General features: G+C 38.1%; 6 protein-coding genes across 7 annotated transcripts; 5 read left to right on the top strand and 1 right to left on the bottom strand.

Moving 5' to 3' along the window:
* Positions 1-102: 102 nt before the first annotated feature.
* LOC127244907 (polygalacturonase inhibitor-like) lies at positions 103-1,370 on the top strand. 2 transcript variants are annotated; one of them, XM_051265512.1, is made up of 2 exons: positions 103-672; positions 760-1,370. In XM_051265512.1, exons 1-2 carry the CDS (start codon positions 227-229, stop codon positions 1,247-1,249), a joined length of 936 nt encoding a protein of 311 aa, XP_051121469.1. In that variant the 5' UTR covers positions 103-226; the 3' UTR covers positions 1,250-1,370. The 2 variants fall into 2 exon arrangements, with proteins under 2 accessions (XP_051121469.1, XP_051121462.1); XM_051265505.1 differs by having other exon boundaries at positions 107-1,370.
* An 86-nt stretch (positions 1,371-1,456) lies between these two features.
* Positions 1,457-6,635, top strand: LOC127244899 (chaperone protein dnaJ GFA2, mitochondrial). Its single transcript, XM_051265493.1, has 19 exons — positions 1,457-1,586; positions 1,657-1,747; positions 1,834-1,927; positions 2,007-2,090; positions 2,631-2,713; positions 2,797-2,880; positions 2,978-3,016; positions 3,366-3,470; positions 3,923-3,967; positions 4,049-4,136; positions 4,276-4,340; positions 4,411-4,485; positions 4,760-4,832; positions 5,233-5,324; positions 5,417-5,488; positions 5,603-5,659; positions 5,815-5,863; positions 5,950-6,016; positions 6,114-6,635. The coding sequence occupies exons 2-19, from the start codon at positions 1,673-1,675 to the stop codon at positions 6,211-6,213; spliced, it is 1,347 nt and encodes a 448-aa protein (XP_051121450.1). The 5' UTR covers positions 1,457-1,586; positions 1,657-1,672; the 3' UTR covers positions 6,214-6,635.
* A 1,392-nt stretch (positions 6,636-8,027) lies between these two features.
* LOC127258541 (histone H3.2) lies at positions 8,028-8,672 on the top strand. The gene has a single exon (XM_051285455.1). The coding sequence runs from the start codon at positions 8,085-8,087 to the stop codon at positions 8,493-8,495; it is 411 nt and encodes a 136-aa protein (XP_051141412.1). The 5' UTR covers positions 8,028-8,084; the 3' UTR covers positions 8,496-8,672.
* A 101-nt stretch (positions 8,673-8,773) lies between these two features.
* Positions 8,774-11,509, top strand: LOC127258393 (uncharacterized). The gene is made up of 7 exons (XM_051285255.1): positions 8,774-9,178; positions 9,517-9,690; positions 9,761-9,853; positions 9,948-10,016; positions 10,573-10,779; positions 10,938-11,063; positions 11,166-11,509. The coding sequence occupies exons 1-7, from the start codon at positions 8,933-8,935 to the stop codon at positions 11,319-11,321; spliced, it is 1,071 nt and encodes a 356-aa protein (XP_051141212.1). The 5' UTR covers positions 8,774-8,932; the 3' UTR covers positions 11,322-11,509.
* Positions 11,510-12,893: 1,384 nt separating this feature from the next.
* LOC127258478 (pathogenesis-related thaumatin-like protein 3.5) lies at positions 12,894-13,780 on the top strand. Its single transcript, XM_051285344.1, has 2 exons — positions 12,894-13,017; positions 13,112-13,780. The coding sequence occupies exons 1-2, from the start codon at positions 12,966-12,968 to the stop codon at positions 13,777-13,779; spliced, it is 720 nt and encodes a 239-aa protein (XP_051141301.1). The 5' UTR covers positions 12,894-12,965; the 3' UTR covers position 13,780.
* Positions 13,781-13,840: 60 nt separating this feature from the next.
* On the bottom strand, positions 13,841-16,834 carry LOC127258311 (transcription factor bHLH130-like). Its single transcript, XM_051285143.1, has 6 exons — positions 15,902-16,834; positions 14,996-15,330; positions 14,734-14,907; positions 14,578-14,643; positions 14,391-14,459; positions 13,841-14,243 (listed from the first exon to the last, which is right to left on the bottom strand). Exons 1-6 carry the CDS (start codon positions 16,473-16,475, stop codon positions 14,175-14,177), a joined length of 1,287 nt encoding a protein of 428 aa, XP_051141100.1. The 5' UTR covers positions 16,476-16,834; the 3' UTR covers positions 13,841-14,174.
* Positions 16,835-17,643: the final 809 nt, after the last annotated feature.

Below are 17,643 nucleotides of genomic sequence, written 5' to 3' on the forward strand. Positions count from 1 at the left end.
TAAAAATATATAATATATATATATATAAAATAAATAGGTCCACTTAACCATTATCAAGATTCTCAGCAGCCCATAATACAGAACAAAACAAATATAGCTCACAAAATTTGACCAGATCCCATTTCCATTCACATTCACTACATAAGTATTAATGCACATATGAATTATGATGAAATGAAAATTGTCTTCCCACAAAGACCAAAAGTACAAAAACATAAAATCCCAAATGCCATTCCAAACAGTCTTCTTCCTTCTTCTTCTTCACTCTCTCTCTCCCCCATCAGCTGCAGATTCTTCATCTTCCTCAGGGCTATGTCATCCTGATGACCAATCTGCACTCCTTCAATTCAAGAACAGCTTCTCAGATCCCAAACCATTCCCCACTTGGGACCCTAAATTCCATTGCTGTGGATGGTATGGAGTTGAATGCAATGAGACAACTAATCATGTCATTGGCCTTGACATTGCCACCAGTGATCTCAATGGCACCATCCCCATTACCCTCCCCAACCTCAAACACCTCCAGCACTTGAGGCTCCACAAGCTCCCCAATCTTGTCGGCGAAATCCCGCCCGAAATCGGACAATTGCATCACCTCACTTACCTCGTCATAAGCTGGACTAATGTATCAGGCCCTGTCCCTCATTTCCTGTCCAACCTCATCAGCCTCAGGTACCTCGTTCTTTCCTTCAATTGCCTCTCCGGATTCATCCCGCCTTCACTGCCGACACTTCCTTACCTCTATGCCATCGATCTTAGCCGGAATCATCTAACAGGGCCAATCCCCGAGTCGTTCGGTCACTTCCCTGAATCGGCAGGGCCTCCCGCTCTCGACCTGTCCCACAACATGCTGTCCGGCGACATTCCAGCCTCCCTGGCGAATGTCAACTTCTCCGAAATCGACATTTCCAGGAACAGTTTATCAGGGGATGCCTCGGTGTTCTTTGGCCTGGGAAAGATCACCAACACTATCATCATTTCCAGGAACAATTTCGAGTTTGATTTCTCAAAGGTCACTTTCATGGAGGACTTGGACGTGCTGGATATCTCCCATAACAAGATTTACGGGACCATCCCTTCTCAGATCATCGACGCTGTCTACTTGCAGCAACTGAACGTTTCTTACAACAGACTTTGTGGAAAAATCCCGACTGGATGGAAGCTGAGATATAGATCAGAGATTTGGGACAACTCATCCTTCTTACATAATCGATGCCTCTGTGGATTCCCCTTGGATCCCTGCCAGTGATCATAAATAATCGATCAAATGTACCAAATTGTATTGCTTCCTCAATAAATTATTCCTCCAAATGTTCTTGCTGAGTGAAAAATGTTGTCTTGTCAATAAAAAATCGATCTTGTCCAATTAATAGTAAAGCCCAAGTTAAAGCTACGAAATTTATGTATATATTTGGAAAGTAAAAGGAATCATTTTATCAGATCAAATCCATCACACTCCACAAATCTTGGACACAAGATGATCCAGACGTAACGGGTCGGACCCAATTTCGCACTCTCCAGTCCACTAGAAGGTTCCAAGAAAGTCGTCTGGGCTGTTTCAGATCATTCGGCCATTTGATTTTCTGGTTAACGCTCGACTAAAGTAAAAGGGTTTTGTTTTACTCCACGCACGCCATTGATTCCTTGCTGCTGCAGGTTGAAGATCGAACCAATGGTCCGGTCCCACGGCCTCCGGCTCGCCCGCCGCTCCGTCTCATGGTTTCTCCTTCAAAATTCGAGCCCCTCCGTACGTTTCATCGCCATCCCTCTTTTACCTACGCCGCGCGAGATTTTGTCCTTATTGTTGTGGTTTTTTGGTCTGATTGATTGCAGTTGTGGGATTCGCTGCTTAAAGGGGGCTGCAGGAGTTTCGGCACCGCGTCGGGGAGTCGACTCTGGGGTCTTTTCGATTCCAATTTGGGAAACGGTACTGATTTATTTGGTGTGGGAGTTTTGTGGTTGCTGTTTAGAATCTTGATGTAATTGGTCTGTGTCAATTATTTCAGTGAGAAGTGAGAAGAGCTGGTCGAGGCAGGGATTGTTCAGTGATAATTCTTCTGCTGCTGCAGTACGGTCGATACATAGCACTGGTAATCATCCCTTTTCTTTTTTCCTGCCTGCCTGCCTTTTTTTTTTTTTTTTTTTTTTTATTATTTTTTTTTTCATTTGAGTGAAATGTATTCATGGGGGATTTTTAAGCTGCAGTTTGTCTGTGGTTGAGTTTGGGGAGGGATGAGGTGTTTTGGACTTGAAATTTTTTGGAATTGAGTATATGTGTTGTATGTTGCTTTAATTGGAAAGTAGGTGCTGATGCCGTTTTTCTGAATGGGATATATGTTATGGTAGACAAGAAATAGCCCAAGAACAAGGTTGAATTGGAAGATTCGGAACTATTAATATGTGGCATATTGAATTTGCTGAAAGATGCTCGTAGTGGCAAATGATGAATATGTATTATTATCCGGGGATTGCATAATTTTTTATGAGTGTGATCATTGAAAGAAACAAATCTAATAATTATTCATGGAGGATGTCTTATGATTCTTTTTGTATTGAGGCTATCTGCTGGTTTTTCCCAATGGCTGTTTCCTAACTGCAATTTTTTATGTGTTCTTATGCCGCCTCTGAAGCCCATCTGTCAAGGGATTTCTATGATGTTCTTGGTGTCAGTAAAAACGCGACTGCATCTGAAATCAAGAGAGCCTATTACGGGGTATAGTTTAGACTTATTGAAAATTTTGGCCGATAGATATATTCATTATTTCTGAAAATATGCAATGTGATTCAATTCTGCAGCTAGCAAAAAAGTTGCATCCTGATACAAATAAAAGTGACCCAGAAGCCGAAAAGAAATTTCAAGAAGTGCAGAAAGCTTACGAGGTAAATTGTGAAGATCTTCAGGTTTCACAAAGTTTCTTGTTTTGTAGTTCCCATTCTGTCCAGATTAATTTTGCTTCTATGGTTCAAATTCTTGTAGGTCTTGAAAGATGAAGAGAAGCGACAACAATATGATCAGGTCTCACTCTCACAGTTTTCATTTTTATTTATTTGATCAGAATTCTTGTAATTTGCAATGGTGCAACCCTAGTTCTAAATTAAATCCCCATTATTACGATAGAGATTCTAGTATCTAATCTTAGATATGCATGTACATATGGAAGGTGGAAGGGAAATTTTACCGAAATATATAAGCTAAATCACTCATTTTTCTATGTTTTCGTGCATCCATATCAAATTCTGTATCCTAGACATGCGTGGACTAGGAGTTTGGTTAGGAATTTGAACTTAGTATTCATTCATTTACATCAACATTATCAGTTCCTGCTTTCGAGGTTAACTAGTTGCTTGACATTAACTCTGAACAGCTTGGTCATGAAGCTTTTGAAAGGGCCGGTAATGGTGAAGGTCCAGGATTTGATCCATTTGGAGCTGGCTTTAATCCTTTCCAGGACATATTTCGAAATGCTGATGTAAGCCTTTTGTGATAATGCTTTCTTACACATTGAGTAAGAGGGGATTTGCTTTTGCATCCCCACGTCTTAATTTTTTTAAGAAATTATGCATATTGCAATGAAGAATTGAATTAAGAGGGTTTGTTAGTAAATGATCTCTGGTATCATATACCTGGATGATCACTTTATGGCGGCTGCTTAAAATCTTTTGTACAATGTTTGATAATTCAATTTGCTTCATATTAAATTGATGCTCGTAGTCTATTGACTCTATTCTTTATGGTATCCTTGTGGAAGAAGGTAGAGCGTGGGCATGCTTTAAATTTGTATAATTTGGTCGTGGCGGCTTTTGATTGTCTTATCAACTTTAACTTGTTAATGCTATGTAGCAATATATTTTGTAACTAGTAAATTTGAAAATCTAATAATGCTTTCATTTGCGCGCTGGCATATTTGATTTTGGGGATCAGATTTTCAACATCTTCAATAGGGATATGGGAGGTGAAGATGTGAAGGTTTTGCTCAACACTCTCTTTCTATATATATATATATATATATCTTGAGAATAAATTAAAACACTTTGCTCTCTAATTCAGGTCTCAGTTGAACTATCCTTCATGGAAGCTGTTCAGGGCTGCACGAAAACGCTATCAATCCTGACCGATCTAACCTGTGAAGCTTGTGGTAAAGCCTTATGTGTTTCCTAAATGTGCAAGTCAGAAAATCTGTGTTTATTTTGCTAATGTTTTATCATACTTCAATTTTGTCGATACATTTGGAATAATTAGTTTAATTCGTAATGAAATTTTTTTTGATTTTGTAGGTGGAACTGGTGTTCCGCCTGGGACAAGGCCTGAAACATGTAAGCGCTGTAGAGGCTCCGGCATGGTTAGTACCTTTAGCATCTCATTGTTGGTGCAGTTGGCGAATTTGTTCTAATATCCTGCATTTGTTTCAGATTGTATCCCAAAATGGTCCGTTCACACTTCAATCTACATGTCCAAGCTGTGGTGGAGTTGGAAAAATTGTTTCGGTACAACATTTTGTTCTAATAGAATTTGCTTTCCTTTTTTTTTTTTGATCGAAAAAAAAATTATTTCTGTATGTGTAATTGCCACTTGATTAAAATTTCTATAACTGAACGGTTCTAATGAAAAGTGTTTTACAAAAATGTACTGTTTTGAAAGTTGTCTGGCATGTTTGTTTAACCTGAGTCCCAAAAATATCTCTTAAAGATTCCTTTTGAGGTTAGAAATAGCAACGCATAAATCGCTAATCTACTTGTCATTTTGTTCTGTTGGCGACAGAGCTTTTGCAAATCCTGCAAGGGTAAACGAGTTGTTAAAGGGCACAAGACAGTGAAGTTGAATGTCATGGCAGGTAATCATTATATATAAGTTATTGGTTCTTTCGTCAACTCTCTGTAATCAGTGATTGATACTTCTTGCTGACACTTGTTAGTATGACTTTACTGCACCACAAACACCAATTTAAGTAAGCAACTTCATGAATTCTTCCCTGAAAAAGAAGATAAATCTGTTCAGACTGTGTCGAGCCGATAACCTGTGGTCTAGCCACATAGGCAGTTACACTGATTCGTGTTTCCTTTTAGACTTTATAAGCATGAGTTTCCATTGGAAAATTGCGTTTGCTTTTAGAGTTCCGCTCTTTTGGGAAATACAAAAGCGTTTTGGAATCAATGTGATCTTCGTGGTTTTCAGTTTTTACTTTTATCGTTGAAGGTTGATTGATAATTGTAGTTTACATTGTTTATATACAGGGGTGGACAACAACGAAACTATCAAGATTCCTCGAAGTGGCGGATCAGATCCTGATGGAAATCATCCTGGTGATCTTTATGTTATCATCAAGGTTGCATCGTGTGAACTCCTTACTCAAATTTTGACTATTTTCCAGTCTAAAAGTGTTTGAAAGTATAATACTGTGTTGTATGCATGATACAGGTCAGAGAAGATCCGGTTTTCCGTAGAGAGGGAGCTGACATCCATGTAGATGCAGTTTTGACCATCACTCAGGTAAAACTAATTTCAAGAACCATCAAAAAGAAATTCGGCACACCAACTGTTTTTTAAATGAGCTGAAACTCCATACATGAGCATTTATTACATGAAATCTTATGTTCGTTGCAGGCAATATTGGGAGGGACAATTCAGGTTCCTACTCTGTCTGGGGATGTTGTCGTCAAGGTCTGTTAGAAAGCTCTCTTATCGTAATTTGGTCTTACATGGACATCATCGACAGATTCGCAACTTTAAGCTATCATCTGCAATGCTACTGTTCTTGGCAGTCAAATCATTCAACTTTTAACTGACTTTTTTTGCCATATTGCCTTCACCTGCAGGTCCGCTCGGGAACTCAACCTGGCCAAAAGGTCGTCTTGAGAAAAAAAGGTCTGATTTTTACAGGCATTTTTATCATAAGGTTGTAGGTGCAATTAAATGTCGATGAAAATTATATTTATTCGTCTTCTACACAGGAATTAAAGTCAGGAACTCGTTTTCATTCGGCGATCAGTATGTGCACTTCAACGTTAGCATTCCAACGTAAGTACCAATGGCAAAAACAGGCATCAACGATGCTCTAGACGTGTACTGCACTGCACTGCACTGACCATGTATTTATTTACTTGACTCTTTTCAGGAACTTGACCCAGAGACAGCGCGAACTGATCGAAGAGTTTGCAAAGGAGGAGCAGCGACGGGAAGATGACAAAGGTGCTGCTGCAGGAGCTTCAGGTTAGGACCAGATGATCGAATTGTCTCACATATATATATATATATATATATTGTTGGAGCAATTTTGGGAGGAGTGGATAGGGAGGTTGGGATGAAATTGTGGTTTTAATGTGTTGGTACATATGATATGGTATGATGTTTTGAAGGAAATGAATGCATCTGTCGCCATTGCCATGATCTTACTATTGTATTGTGTACTGCAACAACGTAAAGAGGGATTGATGATGTCAGAACTTAGAATGGATATTAGGTAGCTAATAGCTATTGGTATTAGGGTTTAGGGAGGGAGAGGATGAAGTAATGCTCTTTGATCTGAATGAAGAATGAAGGATGTTGGATAGATGGTCGGTCCTTTATTCACTCAGACAGCCTGTATGTGATCGTAAATGCTTCCGGTAATAATAATATATCCCATTTTTATTGGTCCTATTTTTTTTCAGTGCTTGATAATTTTCGAAATTTTTTTTAACTATTGGAGTCGTAAATATATTACTAATATTTATTTATTTATTTTATTAGTTTTTTGTAAGGAAAACTAATGGGCATGCTTACTTTAAGGCTCGTCATTGATTTTTGTAATTTGAATTTTATAATATATTTCGAGAAAATATTTTCTTTTTTCTTTTTTCTTGTAGAATATTATATTAAATAATATTTAAATAAAAAGTTTAAATGTATTAAAGAGTCTGTTTTAAAATCATACTGTCATTTGTCGGACGATTCTAATCTTTGGAAGAAAGATCATAAAAATATCTTTATTACTAACAGTATAAATATTTTTATAACTGCAATATAGGCTAAATTGTACAAAATCTACCTTTGGTTTCATAAAATTGCATAAATGTGTTCAAATTGCGAATAAATTTTAGAATTTCAATTTCTAAATCCCTAAAATTATACGAATATTTATTTTTTATATATTTAGCCTAAAAAACTAGTAAAAATAAACTTTTAAAATCCGAAAAAAATAACTATTTTTTTAGTATATTTACTATTTTTTTAGGGTAAATATAAAAAATAAATAAATATATTTATAATTTTAGGGGTTTATAAATTATGATTTTAAAATTTATTCGAGATCAAATACCGTTAAATAAGGACTGCTGAGGGAGTTAGTCGGGTTTATGAAACCACGAGGCAGTTTGACGCAATTTTAGAAATACGAAGAATTTGGTGCAATTTTATGAAATTACGGGTGGATTTTGTGCAATTTAGCCCAGTAATATATATTACGCAAATATTATTATTTTTATTTTAATAATAAAAAAATTGTGTTAAAAATAAATAAATATATTGTTCAAAATAGGTAAAATTATTATTATTTTTTTTAAAAAAAATGATATTATCTCTATTATGCAAATGTATGTTCGAACGAGTTTTAATAAAAATAAGTAATAATTGTTACTAGTAAAAAAATATAAAAATGCAATAAATTTTTACTTAAAAAAATAATATCATTTTTTGATAACAATCCACAACAAAAATAAGTATAAATTTAAGCGACGGAAAAAAACAAAATGTTTAATATACAAATAAGCACGCGCCATTGATCCTCCACCGTCAACCAAAATGTTTTTCAAATATTCCGAAGAAGAGCGGGAAGAAGAAACTCTTCTGTTATCCACGTGCATCATTCTCATTGGATTATGAAGAAACACGCGGATCATGACCGCGACCAAGAGCGCCTTTTCTTCATCCAATCTCAACCGTCCAATAAACCCACAATCAACGGTCCTTCCTCACTCCCTACTCAAAATTTCCCCAGTCCCGCTTCCCTCTCCTATATAAACACAAACACACCCCCACCAATCTCCATTCAATTCCGTTTCTCATCTTACTGCAAGACAGTTTCAATAATCCTCCTCAAATCTCTCTAATGGCTCGTACTAAGCAGACCGCCCGCAAGTCCACCGGAGGCAAGGCTCCGAGGAAGCAGCTCGCCACAAAAGCCGCAAGGAAGTCAGCTCCGGCCACTGGCGGAGTCAAGAAGCCCCACCGTTTTCGCCCTGGAACCGTCGCGCTTCGTGAGATCCGCAAGTACCAGAAGTCTACCGAGCTCCTGATCCGCAAGCTTCCGTTCCAGAGGCTCGTGCGGGAAATCGCGCAGGATTTCAAGACCGATCTCAGGTTCCAGAGCTCGGCCGTGGCGGCGTTGCAGGAGGCGGCGGAGGCGTACTTGGTTGGACTGTTCGAGGATACTAATCTCTGCGCGATTCACGCAAAGAGGGTTACGATTATGCCCAAGGACATTCAGCTCGCGAGGAGGATTAGGGGTGAGAGGGCTTAGAGGATCCGACCCCGGGTAGGATACGGGTGTGGATCCAAGTATTAGGGTTATCGGATCGGAAGATTTGTTTAACGTTTACGCTATGCATTAGGGTTATGATTTTGTAAATTTCACTTTGGATTATCCACTCATTCAATGGTTTTTGTCTTCAATCAAATCTTCTTTCGTATTTTCTTACGATATTTCTGTTATGCGCTTTTTTCTTGCAGTAAATAGGAAAGTAGGAAGTAATTTTGGGTATGTCGGATATAGTTGCTTTTATATTGATTACGTACTGAAACAGAATTCGACACTCAAAGCGTAAAAGGGGGAATATTTTATTTTTGCATTCACGGGGTAAAGTATTCTCCCGCCATTGACAAGTTTTTGCCAGATCTTGCGTCGAAACCCTAACAATCGGAATTCGATTTTCTGTCTGGGAGTTTGGGGACGCATCTATGGATATCCCAGTAATCGATCTTGCCCCGTACTTGGAATTCGCCGGAAAAGCGGAGTTCGATTTGAATCTGAAGAATTTGTGCACGGAGGTCAGCCGGAGTCTAAGGGAGACAGGAGCTTTGATTGTCAAAGATCCTCGGTGCACTTCGGAGGACAATGATAGGTTTATCGATATGATGGAGAAGTATTGGGAAATGCCCGACGATTTCAAGCGCAGTCAAGAACGGCCTCACCTCCATTACCAGGTTTATTCGTTTAGATCTCTTTTCGGTGCAAATTTCTTGAATATTGATACGTATGGCTCAATTTTGACTAGAACTCTTGGAGTGTTCTTCGTTTTGTCTTGAAATTTCCTTGTGTAATACATCTTTTCAGATGCTTTAATAGTTATCAGTGGCATGCTTACTGTTTTGTCCATGGCAGGGCGCTGATCATTCTCTTCTATTTACTGAATTTAATCCCTGAGTGTAGTGATGCAATCACATCTTTTATGGAGAAAATTAAGCAAGCATTAATGGATTCAAATTTTATATGCTTTTCTGCTTTTAATATCGACCCTTTTGATTTTTATTATTTGGTTCAGGTCGGTGTAACCCCGGAAGGAGTTGAAGTACCACGTAGTTTAGTGGACAAAGAAATGAAAGAGAAGTTAAGAGCCATGCCAGAAGAGTTTCAACCATATGCTCCGTCTGGACCAGATCCCAAGTGGCGGTATATGTGGAGGGTTGGTCCACGCCCATCCGAAACCAGCTTTAAGGTCTTGCGGCAGGAATGGCTTGTGATTAAATATGTCCAGCTTCTTAATACTGACCTGTTTAGCTTTATAGGAACTTAACTCAGAGCCCGTCATTCCAGAGGGATTTCCTGATTGGAAGAATACTATGGATTCATGGGGATATAAAATGATATCAGCAGTAGAGGTGAATGAGTGTTAAATCTCTCCTTCAGGTTCTGCAGCGTTATTACGCTTATGCATAGTTTACACTTCTGCTCCATTGTTCATCTGCTTGCCAGGCTGTGGCTGAGATGGCTGCAATTGGATTTGGCTTGGAGAAGGACGCATTCACATCTCTTATGAAGCAGGTTATATATATATATATATATATATATTCTATCTCATTCTTTCTGAGATTGCTGCTGTTGGAATTTCGAATTAGTGATGTTACTAGTTTGTTTTGGTAATCTGTAATTCATTTGGAGAAAAATACATGTGGAGAATTATACTTGGTCCATAAGCATGGAACAAAATAATGTATTAGGTCCTTAGAAGAAGTTTTTGCTCTTGAAATATTCAAATTGCGATGCTATATAAGAACTTATAGTACCCTTACATTACATGGCCCACCCCCACCAAATGTGCAATTGTAATCTTGAGACTTGAAAGCATGGAGGATCTAATTGATTTATGTGTTAGGTGCTCTAGTCTCCTATGGTGGACTAACTTTCTGGACTCATAGGTTAAGTTGTCATACACTATCCATGTCTTTGAATAATCAATGTGAATTTTCTGTAGTTTCATGCTGAGTTTTTCTTTGATTTGAACTGCAATGCCTCTTTGCTCCATGTTTTGTGCATATATTGCTTCATCATCAGACTATCTGAACCTTTCTCATAAAGAATGATCACTTCTCTCTTTCAGGGGCCTCACCTACTTGCTCCAACAGGAAGCAATCTAAAGCGTCATGGCCAACTGGGCACCGTTTTTGCTGGATATCATTATGACCTCAACTTTCTTACCATTCATGGAAGGAGTAGGTTTCCAGGACTAAACATTTGGCTGAGGAATGGACAAAAGATGCAAGTCAAAGTTCCTCTGGGTTGCCTTCTCATTCAGACCGGAAAACAGGTATAATAATTTGCTATCTTTTACATATTTATACACAGACAAATTAAAAGTACTGGAATAGATTATCATTTATCAAATTACGATTAAAATCCTGCGTGTTGCTATAGAAACAGCAAATACTGAAAGAAACATCGTAATACATTCTATATTTTGTGCAGATTGAATGGTTAACTGCTGGAGAGTGCATAGCTGGGATGCATGAAGTAGTGGTGACTGATCGCACAATAGATGCAATAAAATCAGCTTCAGAGCAAAATCATAGCCTGTGGAGAGTATCTTCAACGGTGAATTAAACTCTCAAAAACACATTGTTTCTTGCTCTTTTATTTCTTCCCCCATAAACAACTAACAAAATTTTCTGGCTGTACCCCTCCCGTCTTATCCAGCTCTTCGCCCACATAGCATCTGATGCAGTGCTGAAACCATTAGGTCACTTTGCCGACTCTCCCCTAGCCAGCGAGTATCCTGCAATGCGCGCGGGTGAGTTTGTGGAGAAGGAGCTGGCAGTCATTAATCTGAAAGGAAACAACGGGAACACCTAATAACTGCAACTCAAGACAGTATGCGTTACATTCCTTCAATTTATGTTCAATTTGCTTTTTAATCGCGAATAAAAAGTTGTATGTTTTCATTCATTCATGGCTACAGAACACAAATGGCACAATCTTGCTACATTGTTAAGTTTATCTTCTGCTCTGAAATTTTAGTATTCTGAACCATTACATGTTTAGCATGGTGGGTTCACTAGAGTTGATGAAAGGTATCTAGAACACGACGTAGAAATCCCCCGGCTTTCTTCACCTCGACACAGCACATGCGAGCACTGAAGAAGCCTATAACATTGACGTGCACGGATCGCGATTGTTTAAGTTTGGTTGGTTTTCATATTCTTTGTCTTTTAGGTTGGATCTTTGTGTTAGTTACATTACTGCTATAAATTATAATTGGTAGCTACAATAGAAGTTGAATAGGTGCATTTTTGTTGCAAGAAAAAAAGATTGAAAGAATAGAGATGGTTGATTAGTACTACAGCATGTTTTATGTAGACATTGCACATGAGATAACATCCTAACTTGGCCTAATTCATGGCTCTTTGTTACTTCAACTAGAAACCCTTTTAGTGCAATTCAAAGAGTTCTTGTAGGTCCTAATTGTACCAATTATATGAAGCCATTTTGTCCATATTAGCAAGAATGTTTCACTATAATTTTGGTGTGTTTAATCTAGTTCAGATTTTGTTTTGGATGTTAGATACTTGGGTGAAAATAAGTTATTAATAGGATATTTTAAATTAAAAAATAAATGTTGGATGATGTTATTTAGTGAATAATGCGAACATATTGTGGATTAAACAATTTAACTAGTTCAATTTCAAGAGTGCTGAAACATTGTACATAATACTAGACAACATACAATGTAACAATACACAATATGATTTATTAATATAATATAAATGTAGTATATACTGATGAGATAATATGTGACATAATCCATATAATATATATTGTGATATTTGAAAATATATGAGCATTATTTATTTCTTTTTAAATCAACATCAGATTAATATATTACCGTCACTCTCTATTATATTTTTCATATAAATATTACATAAAACAAAGGGTGAGCTTGGTTTGGCTCTTAAATTTTGGATTTTCTATATATAAAAAAAATACATATCAAAGTAATATTTAATTTTAAATCCAAATAAAAATCAAACAAATTCAAGATTTGTTAACTCGGACTTTGTAAGAAATAAATTGGAATAAAAATTACAAAGAAATTGAATTTTATTCTCAATAACAGTTTATATTATTACTCCATATCAAATATTTATTTTTGAACTAATCAAAATCTTCCAATTAACTCCTTGAATGTCTCAAATAATTAGATCAACCAATAGACTCATTCTTGATTTCATGCATATCAGAACATCCACAATTATTGCACACTCATTCTTTTTGCCTCCTTTTAATTATTTTCAATCTCGTTTTTTCTGCCCATTTCTATGGAACACCACAGTCCCAACTGCACACCACAGCCATTCCCAACTGAAAGCTACCAAAAGGAAGTGGAAAATCAATAATTGCAAAAAATAATCTGTACGTACATACATACATACACTTTTCTGGCTATATATATATGTATCTGCTACATTCTGAAATGCCACACTGATTTGAATTATCGTTATGGAATCGTGGGTTGCTCTTTTTCTTGTCCTTTTTTTCCATTTACTGTCAGGTGAATTCATTCGTACGTTTTAACTTTCTTTTTTACAACTGATTTGTTCAAGAACACTGACTGCCCTGATTTTTTATTTTATTTATGTTTGCAGGATCAAACGGCGCCGTTTTCACCCTACAGAACAAATGTGAACAAACAATATGGCCCGGAATCCTCTCCGGCGCCGGGAGACCTCAACTGACCAACGGCGGCCTGGAACTCCGGCCAAATCAAGAAATAACCGTGACAGCGCCGACCGGGTGGTCCGGCCGCTTCTGGGCCCGGACCGGCTGCAACTTCGACCGGTCAGGGAAGCAGGGGAACTGCACCACCGGCGACTGCGGCGGACTTCTGGAATGCCAGGGCTCCGGCGGGGTGCCGCCGGCATCCCTGGCGGAGTTCACCCTGGACAGCCCGGAAGACTTCTACGACGTCAGCCTCGTCGACGGCTTCAACCTGCCTGTCTCCATCGTCCCCTCCGGCGGCACCGGTAACTGCTCCGCCGTGAAGTGCACCGCCGACCTGAACCTGAGTTGCCCGAAGATCTTAACGGTCACCGGAAACAATGGTACAACAATGGGGTGTAAAAGCCCCTGCCTGGCCTTCAACCAAGCTCGGTTTTGTTGTACCGGAGAGTACAACAATCCACAGCTTTGCACTCCCACAACATATTCGAAGATGTTCAAGAATGCTTGTCCAACCTCGTACAGCTACGCCTACGATGATGCTACCAGCACCTTCACTTGCAAAGGTGCTAATTATTTGATCCAATTCTGCTGATCGATTGAAATCAATTTGGGGATTAGGGTTTCCCGATCAACCATTCCCAAAATTGATCATATATATATGAAGAAATTGTATTGAATTAGGGCTAATAGGATCCAGCCATAATTTATCACAACTGAAAATTACAGCAACATATTTTGATTCTATGCACAAATTATTCATCAAACCTAAAATACTAACAGCAACCTAATTAGAAACCATACATGAAAAGACTACTGCAATGAAGAAAAGGTAACCATATATATATATAAGTCTAGCCATTTCTCTAAAACTACAGATATATGGATATAGATATAAATATAGATGTTTCTGCACAACATCGACTCGGGACGTGGCGAAGAACAGCAGCTCGCGCGCCGTGAAGATCCATTTGGTTGCGATTACGACTACTAAGTGGAAGGATTTGTCTGCTTAGGTTTGTTGGCGCAAACGCATTTAGCCCGTGTGTCCGTGAGCGTCTGCGCGATAACGAAAGCTTAGGACCGTGTAATGAAGGGAATAGATACACATGTATATATATATATGTATGTATACAAGATTCATGTGATTCCTATTACATTGTGGGGACTCATTTATAGATGTTGTCAATTAATATGTTGTTGTACCTGGACTTGTTTCTGGAGGTCTTTAATGTACTCAACTGCCAAGTCTAACATATCTGCTGTGTTTGTTTGCTGCTCGAAAACAAAAACAAAAACAAAAACAAAAACGAAAGAATTCAGACAAAAGATTAATAATTTTTGTTGCAAAACTGTGGGAGATCACAAGATTGATTGATTGTTGTTCTATTACCTTGTCCATGTTGGGGAAAAGATCCTGCAGCTTCTTCATCCTTTCGCTGATTCTTGTTCGTCTCATCTGCGAACAAAATGTTCGATCCCAATCGATCAACAAAAAATTAAAATTTTAATTTAGCTATGACAAAATGGTTTCGAATTTTCTACGTACCCTTTCCGCAATGCTTCTCGGATGAGTTGCGCAGCCTCGTTTCGCCCGGATTTGACAGGGCACGGTGTCCTGCTGAAACTGCAGAAACTTCTCGGCCTCGGCAGCCTCAGAAAAGCTTTTAGGCAAGCTCAAATGGTGGACTAACCCCGAAGGATTCTTCCTAGTGTCCGAATTCTGATAAGAGATCGAATCAATCGAACATCACAACATCGACAATGTAACTAAAAACATTAATATCGACCGAAAAAGATCGAATATCCACCTGATTTTCCAACCCTCCGAAACTAGGGAACATCTTGACATCACCATCTCTGTTTCTCTTAAGGCCATTGAAGGACGAGGCGGTGTTCCACGAGGCGTCGGGGAAGATTCCGGCGCCGGCGGAGGCCTCGCTGCTCCTCAACTGCCTGTGCTGATCAGAGTTGCGAATGGCGACGCCTTCGCTTCCGTTTTCCGGTATGCTCGGCATGAACCGCGACGTCGAAGATGGTGCCGATGAGAAGCTCATGTGGTTGCTATTCATTCCCGACGACGACGGATTCGGCTTGGGATGATTATGGACTCTGTAGCTTCCAACATCTCCCATTATTCCGAATCCTGATAAAAAATTATATGTCAATAAAACATATATATCGATTTTAACTTAGAATCATTTTTTTAGAAAAAAATGCTATGCATAGATAATGTGTAAGTGTGTCGATTTCATCGTCATCATCGTCAACGTAATTTTTACCCTAATTTCTTACATTGTTGTACTGCTACGCAACTTTATAAATGGAAGCCATTGCATAAACTGTCTAAGAATATTAAAATCCATATGGAATATATGCCTTTTACAGAACCTTTGTGGATAGGAAGAATAATTCAAAGCATCATCAAATTTAGAGCTGTCAAGATGAAGTAATCAAATTCACAACCAAGAATATATACATATGTATAGATATGTATGTATATGTTTGAGTATTGTAATGAAAACCCCAAATTATTTTGTTGTTCTTTGATCTCCTGATTTTCCGGATCCAAAATTTGAACTGTGTCTGAAAAGTCAACGCTCTTTCATCACACACACAAGCAAGCAACACAGACAGACTGACTTTACCAGCTAATGAAGAAATTCAATTAATTAATTATTTTTTTAAAAAAATTATATTATGAAATGAAGAATTACCATTGAAGAATCCAGCTGGAGAGCTGCTTTGCCTCATGAGATTAGATCCATTCTCAGTAGTCTCCATAGCCGCCGCCGCCGCCGCCGCTGCCGCCATAGAATAAGATCCAACAATGGCGCCGCCGCCGCCGCTCACTGCGGTCTCATAACCGCCGAATCCGGGTCGGGTCTCCTGGTGCGGCTCCGACCCGGCTCCGGCCTCCTGCTTCATCTGGTACTGAATCTGATGATGATTATGAGTATTATTATTTGTACTATCGCCGCCCTTCTGGTTGTTCATGAAGGCGGAGAATATGGCCTCCGATTCATCGCCGCTGCTGCTGTTGTCCGTCGTCGAATCCAAAAGCGCCGCCAGAAACGAGCTCGGCGCCGATCGGTACCGCGCCAATCCGCCCGGCTGCTGCGGCGGCGGTGGGTGGCTCAGCCCCTGGTAGAAATCTCCGGCGCCGCCGTGGAAGCCCTTGCTCTTCAGAAACTCCCCGTCGGACTTGAAATTGGGGATTTGATTATTTCTAGGGTTTGCCTGGTGAAGAAAGCTGCTGCTGCTGTTCTCCGACTCGCCTGAGCTGAACATCGTTGACCCAATCGCAAGAATCGATCTTTCTTTTACACTAATTAAGAAAAGAAACTGAAATCTTTCGAGAAGATTAACATTAATTGAAGCTTCAGATCGGAAAACGAATTTATTCAGCAGATTTCATCTTCTTCTTCCAAACCTGTCACGGTTTTCCTGCTGGAAAAAGCAAACAATAATAATAATAATAATAAGGATTTGGATAGAAATGGGTAAGAAATTTTGCTAAATCTGTGAGAGCAAAAAGCAGCAGCAGAAATGGCAAAAATCTGGAGCTCTATTTATGGAGGTTAAATTCGCTTTCTGATGGATGGATCGATTCTATTTCTATCATCCTGCGGCCATGGCCTTTCCTTCAGCACCTCCTGCCCTTTTTCTAACACTCGGATTTCCATTACCGGCAAATGGGGCCCACATCCCATGATTTCTGTGAAATGACTCAATTGCCCTTCCCTCTTTTATCCTTTTCTTTTATTAGATTTAGATGCTGCTGCTGCTGTAATACGAGTTTTTATTTGTTACCTCTTTTAGTTATTATTTAATTATTGTAGTAGTAGTAGTCGTAATTATATATAAAAAGAAATGCGCATATTCGTCTCTCGCATATGTCCCATCACACAAGCGTGTGTTACAGTCTAAAAAGGTTATTTTGAGTTTTACAATTAAATTAAAAAATAATACTAATATTTTACTGGTAATTTTAAGTACTTCAGATGATTTTAATTTTTTTTATAAATATATTTTATATGTAATAATATATAATAATAATAATAATAATAATAATAATAATAATTTATGATAAAACATATTTTATTGAAATGAAGATTGTACCCTCAGTGTTCAATACAAATATTGTGTTTATTTTATCATGTTAATTTATCTGTTAAAAAAGTATATATAGGGATAATAATATTTAGTAAAAAAATTTAAATTTTCAAAATTTTTACCCACTATTTTACATGTGTTTACACCGTGGCCAGATATGGGTTTCATATATTTACACTAGGGGAATTTATTTTAAAATTATATTATGAAATTATAAAATTTTAATTTTTATTGTTATAAAAAAAATATTAAAATACTATTACTAATCAATTTAGAGATGAATTAAATGTAATAGATAGAAGCATGTATGGTGATATATAATATTATATATATATTATGGATT

Source organism: Andrographis paniculata, unplaced genomic scaffold (assembly GCF_009805555.1).
Source record: "Andrographis paniculata isolate CXL003 unplaced genomic scaffold, ASM980555v1 Contig10END, whole genome shotgun sequence".
In the NCBI taxonomy this organism is placed as follows: Eukaryota; Viridiplantae; Streptophyta; class Magnoliopsida; order Lamiales; family Acanthaceae; genus Andrographis; species Andrographis paniculata.

Bases quoted from the DNA above. Each gene is read 5' to 3' on its own strand.
- LOC127244907 (XM_051265505.1), top strand. From the start codon at position 227: ATGCCATTCCAAACAGTCTTCTTCCTTCTTCTTCTTCACTCTCTCTCT.
- LOC127258393 (XM_051285255.1), top strand. From the start codon at position 8,933: ATGGATATCCCAGTAATCGATCTTGCCCCGTACTTGGAATTCGCCGGA. The intron at 9,691-9,760 runs GTCTTGCGGCAG...TTAGCTTTATAG, and splicing joins CATCCGAAACCAGCTTTAAG to GAACTTAACTCAGAGCCCGT. The intron at 9,854-9,947 runs GTGAATGAGTGT...TCTGCTTGCCAG, and splicing joins AAATGATATCAGCAGTAGAG to GCTGTGGCTGAGATGGCTGC.
- LOC127244899 (XM_051265493.1), top strand. From the start codon at position 1,673: ATGGTCCGGTCCCACGGCCTCCGGCTCGCCCGCCGCTCCGTCTCATGG. The intron at 4,833-5,232 runs GTAATCATTATA...GTTTATATACAG, and splicing joins GAAGTTGAATGTCATGGCAG to GGGTGGACAACAACGAAACT. The intron at 5,489-5,602 runs GTAAAACTAATT...TGTTCGTTGCAG, and splicing joins CAGTTTTGACCATCACTCAG to GCAATATTGGGAGGGACAAT.
- LOC127258311 (XM_051285143.1), bottom strand. From the start codon at position 16,475: ATGTTCAGCTCAGGCGAGTCGGAGAACAGCAGCAGCAGCTTTCTTCAC. The intron at 14,644-14,733 runs GTACGTAGAAAA...TTTTGTTCGCAG, and splicing joins CGAGAAGCATTGCGGAAAGG to ATGAGACGAACAAGAATCAG. The intron at 14,460-14,577 runs GTAATAGAACAA...GTTTTCGAGCAG, and splicing joins TTTTCCCCAACATGGACAAG to CAAACAAACACAGCAGATAT.
- LOC127258541 (XM_051285455.1), top strand. From the start codon at position 8,085: ATGGCTCGTACTAAGCAGACCGCCCGCAAGTCCACCGGAGGCAAGGCT.
- LOC127258478 (XM_051285344.1), top strand. From the start codon at position 12,966: ATGGAATCGTGGGTTGCTCTTTTTCTTGTCCTTTTTTTCCATTTACTG. The intron at 13,018-13,111 runs GTGAATTCATTC...TTATGTTTGCAG, and splicing joins TTTTTTCCATTTACTGTCAG to GATCAAACGGCGCCGTTTTC.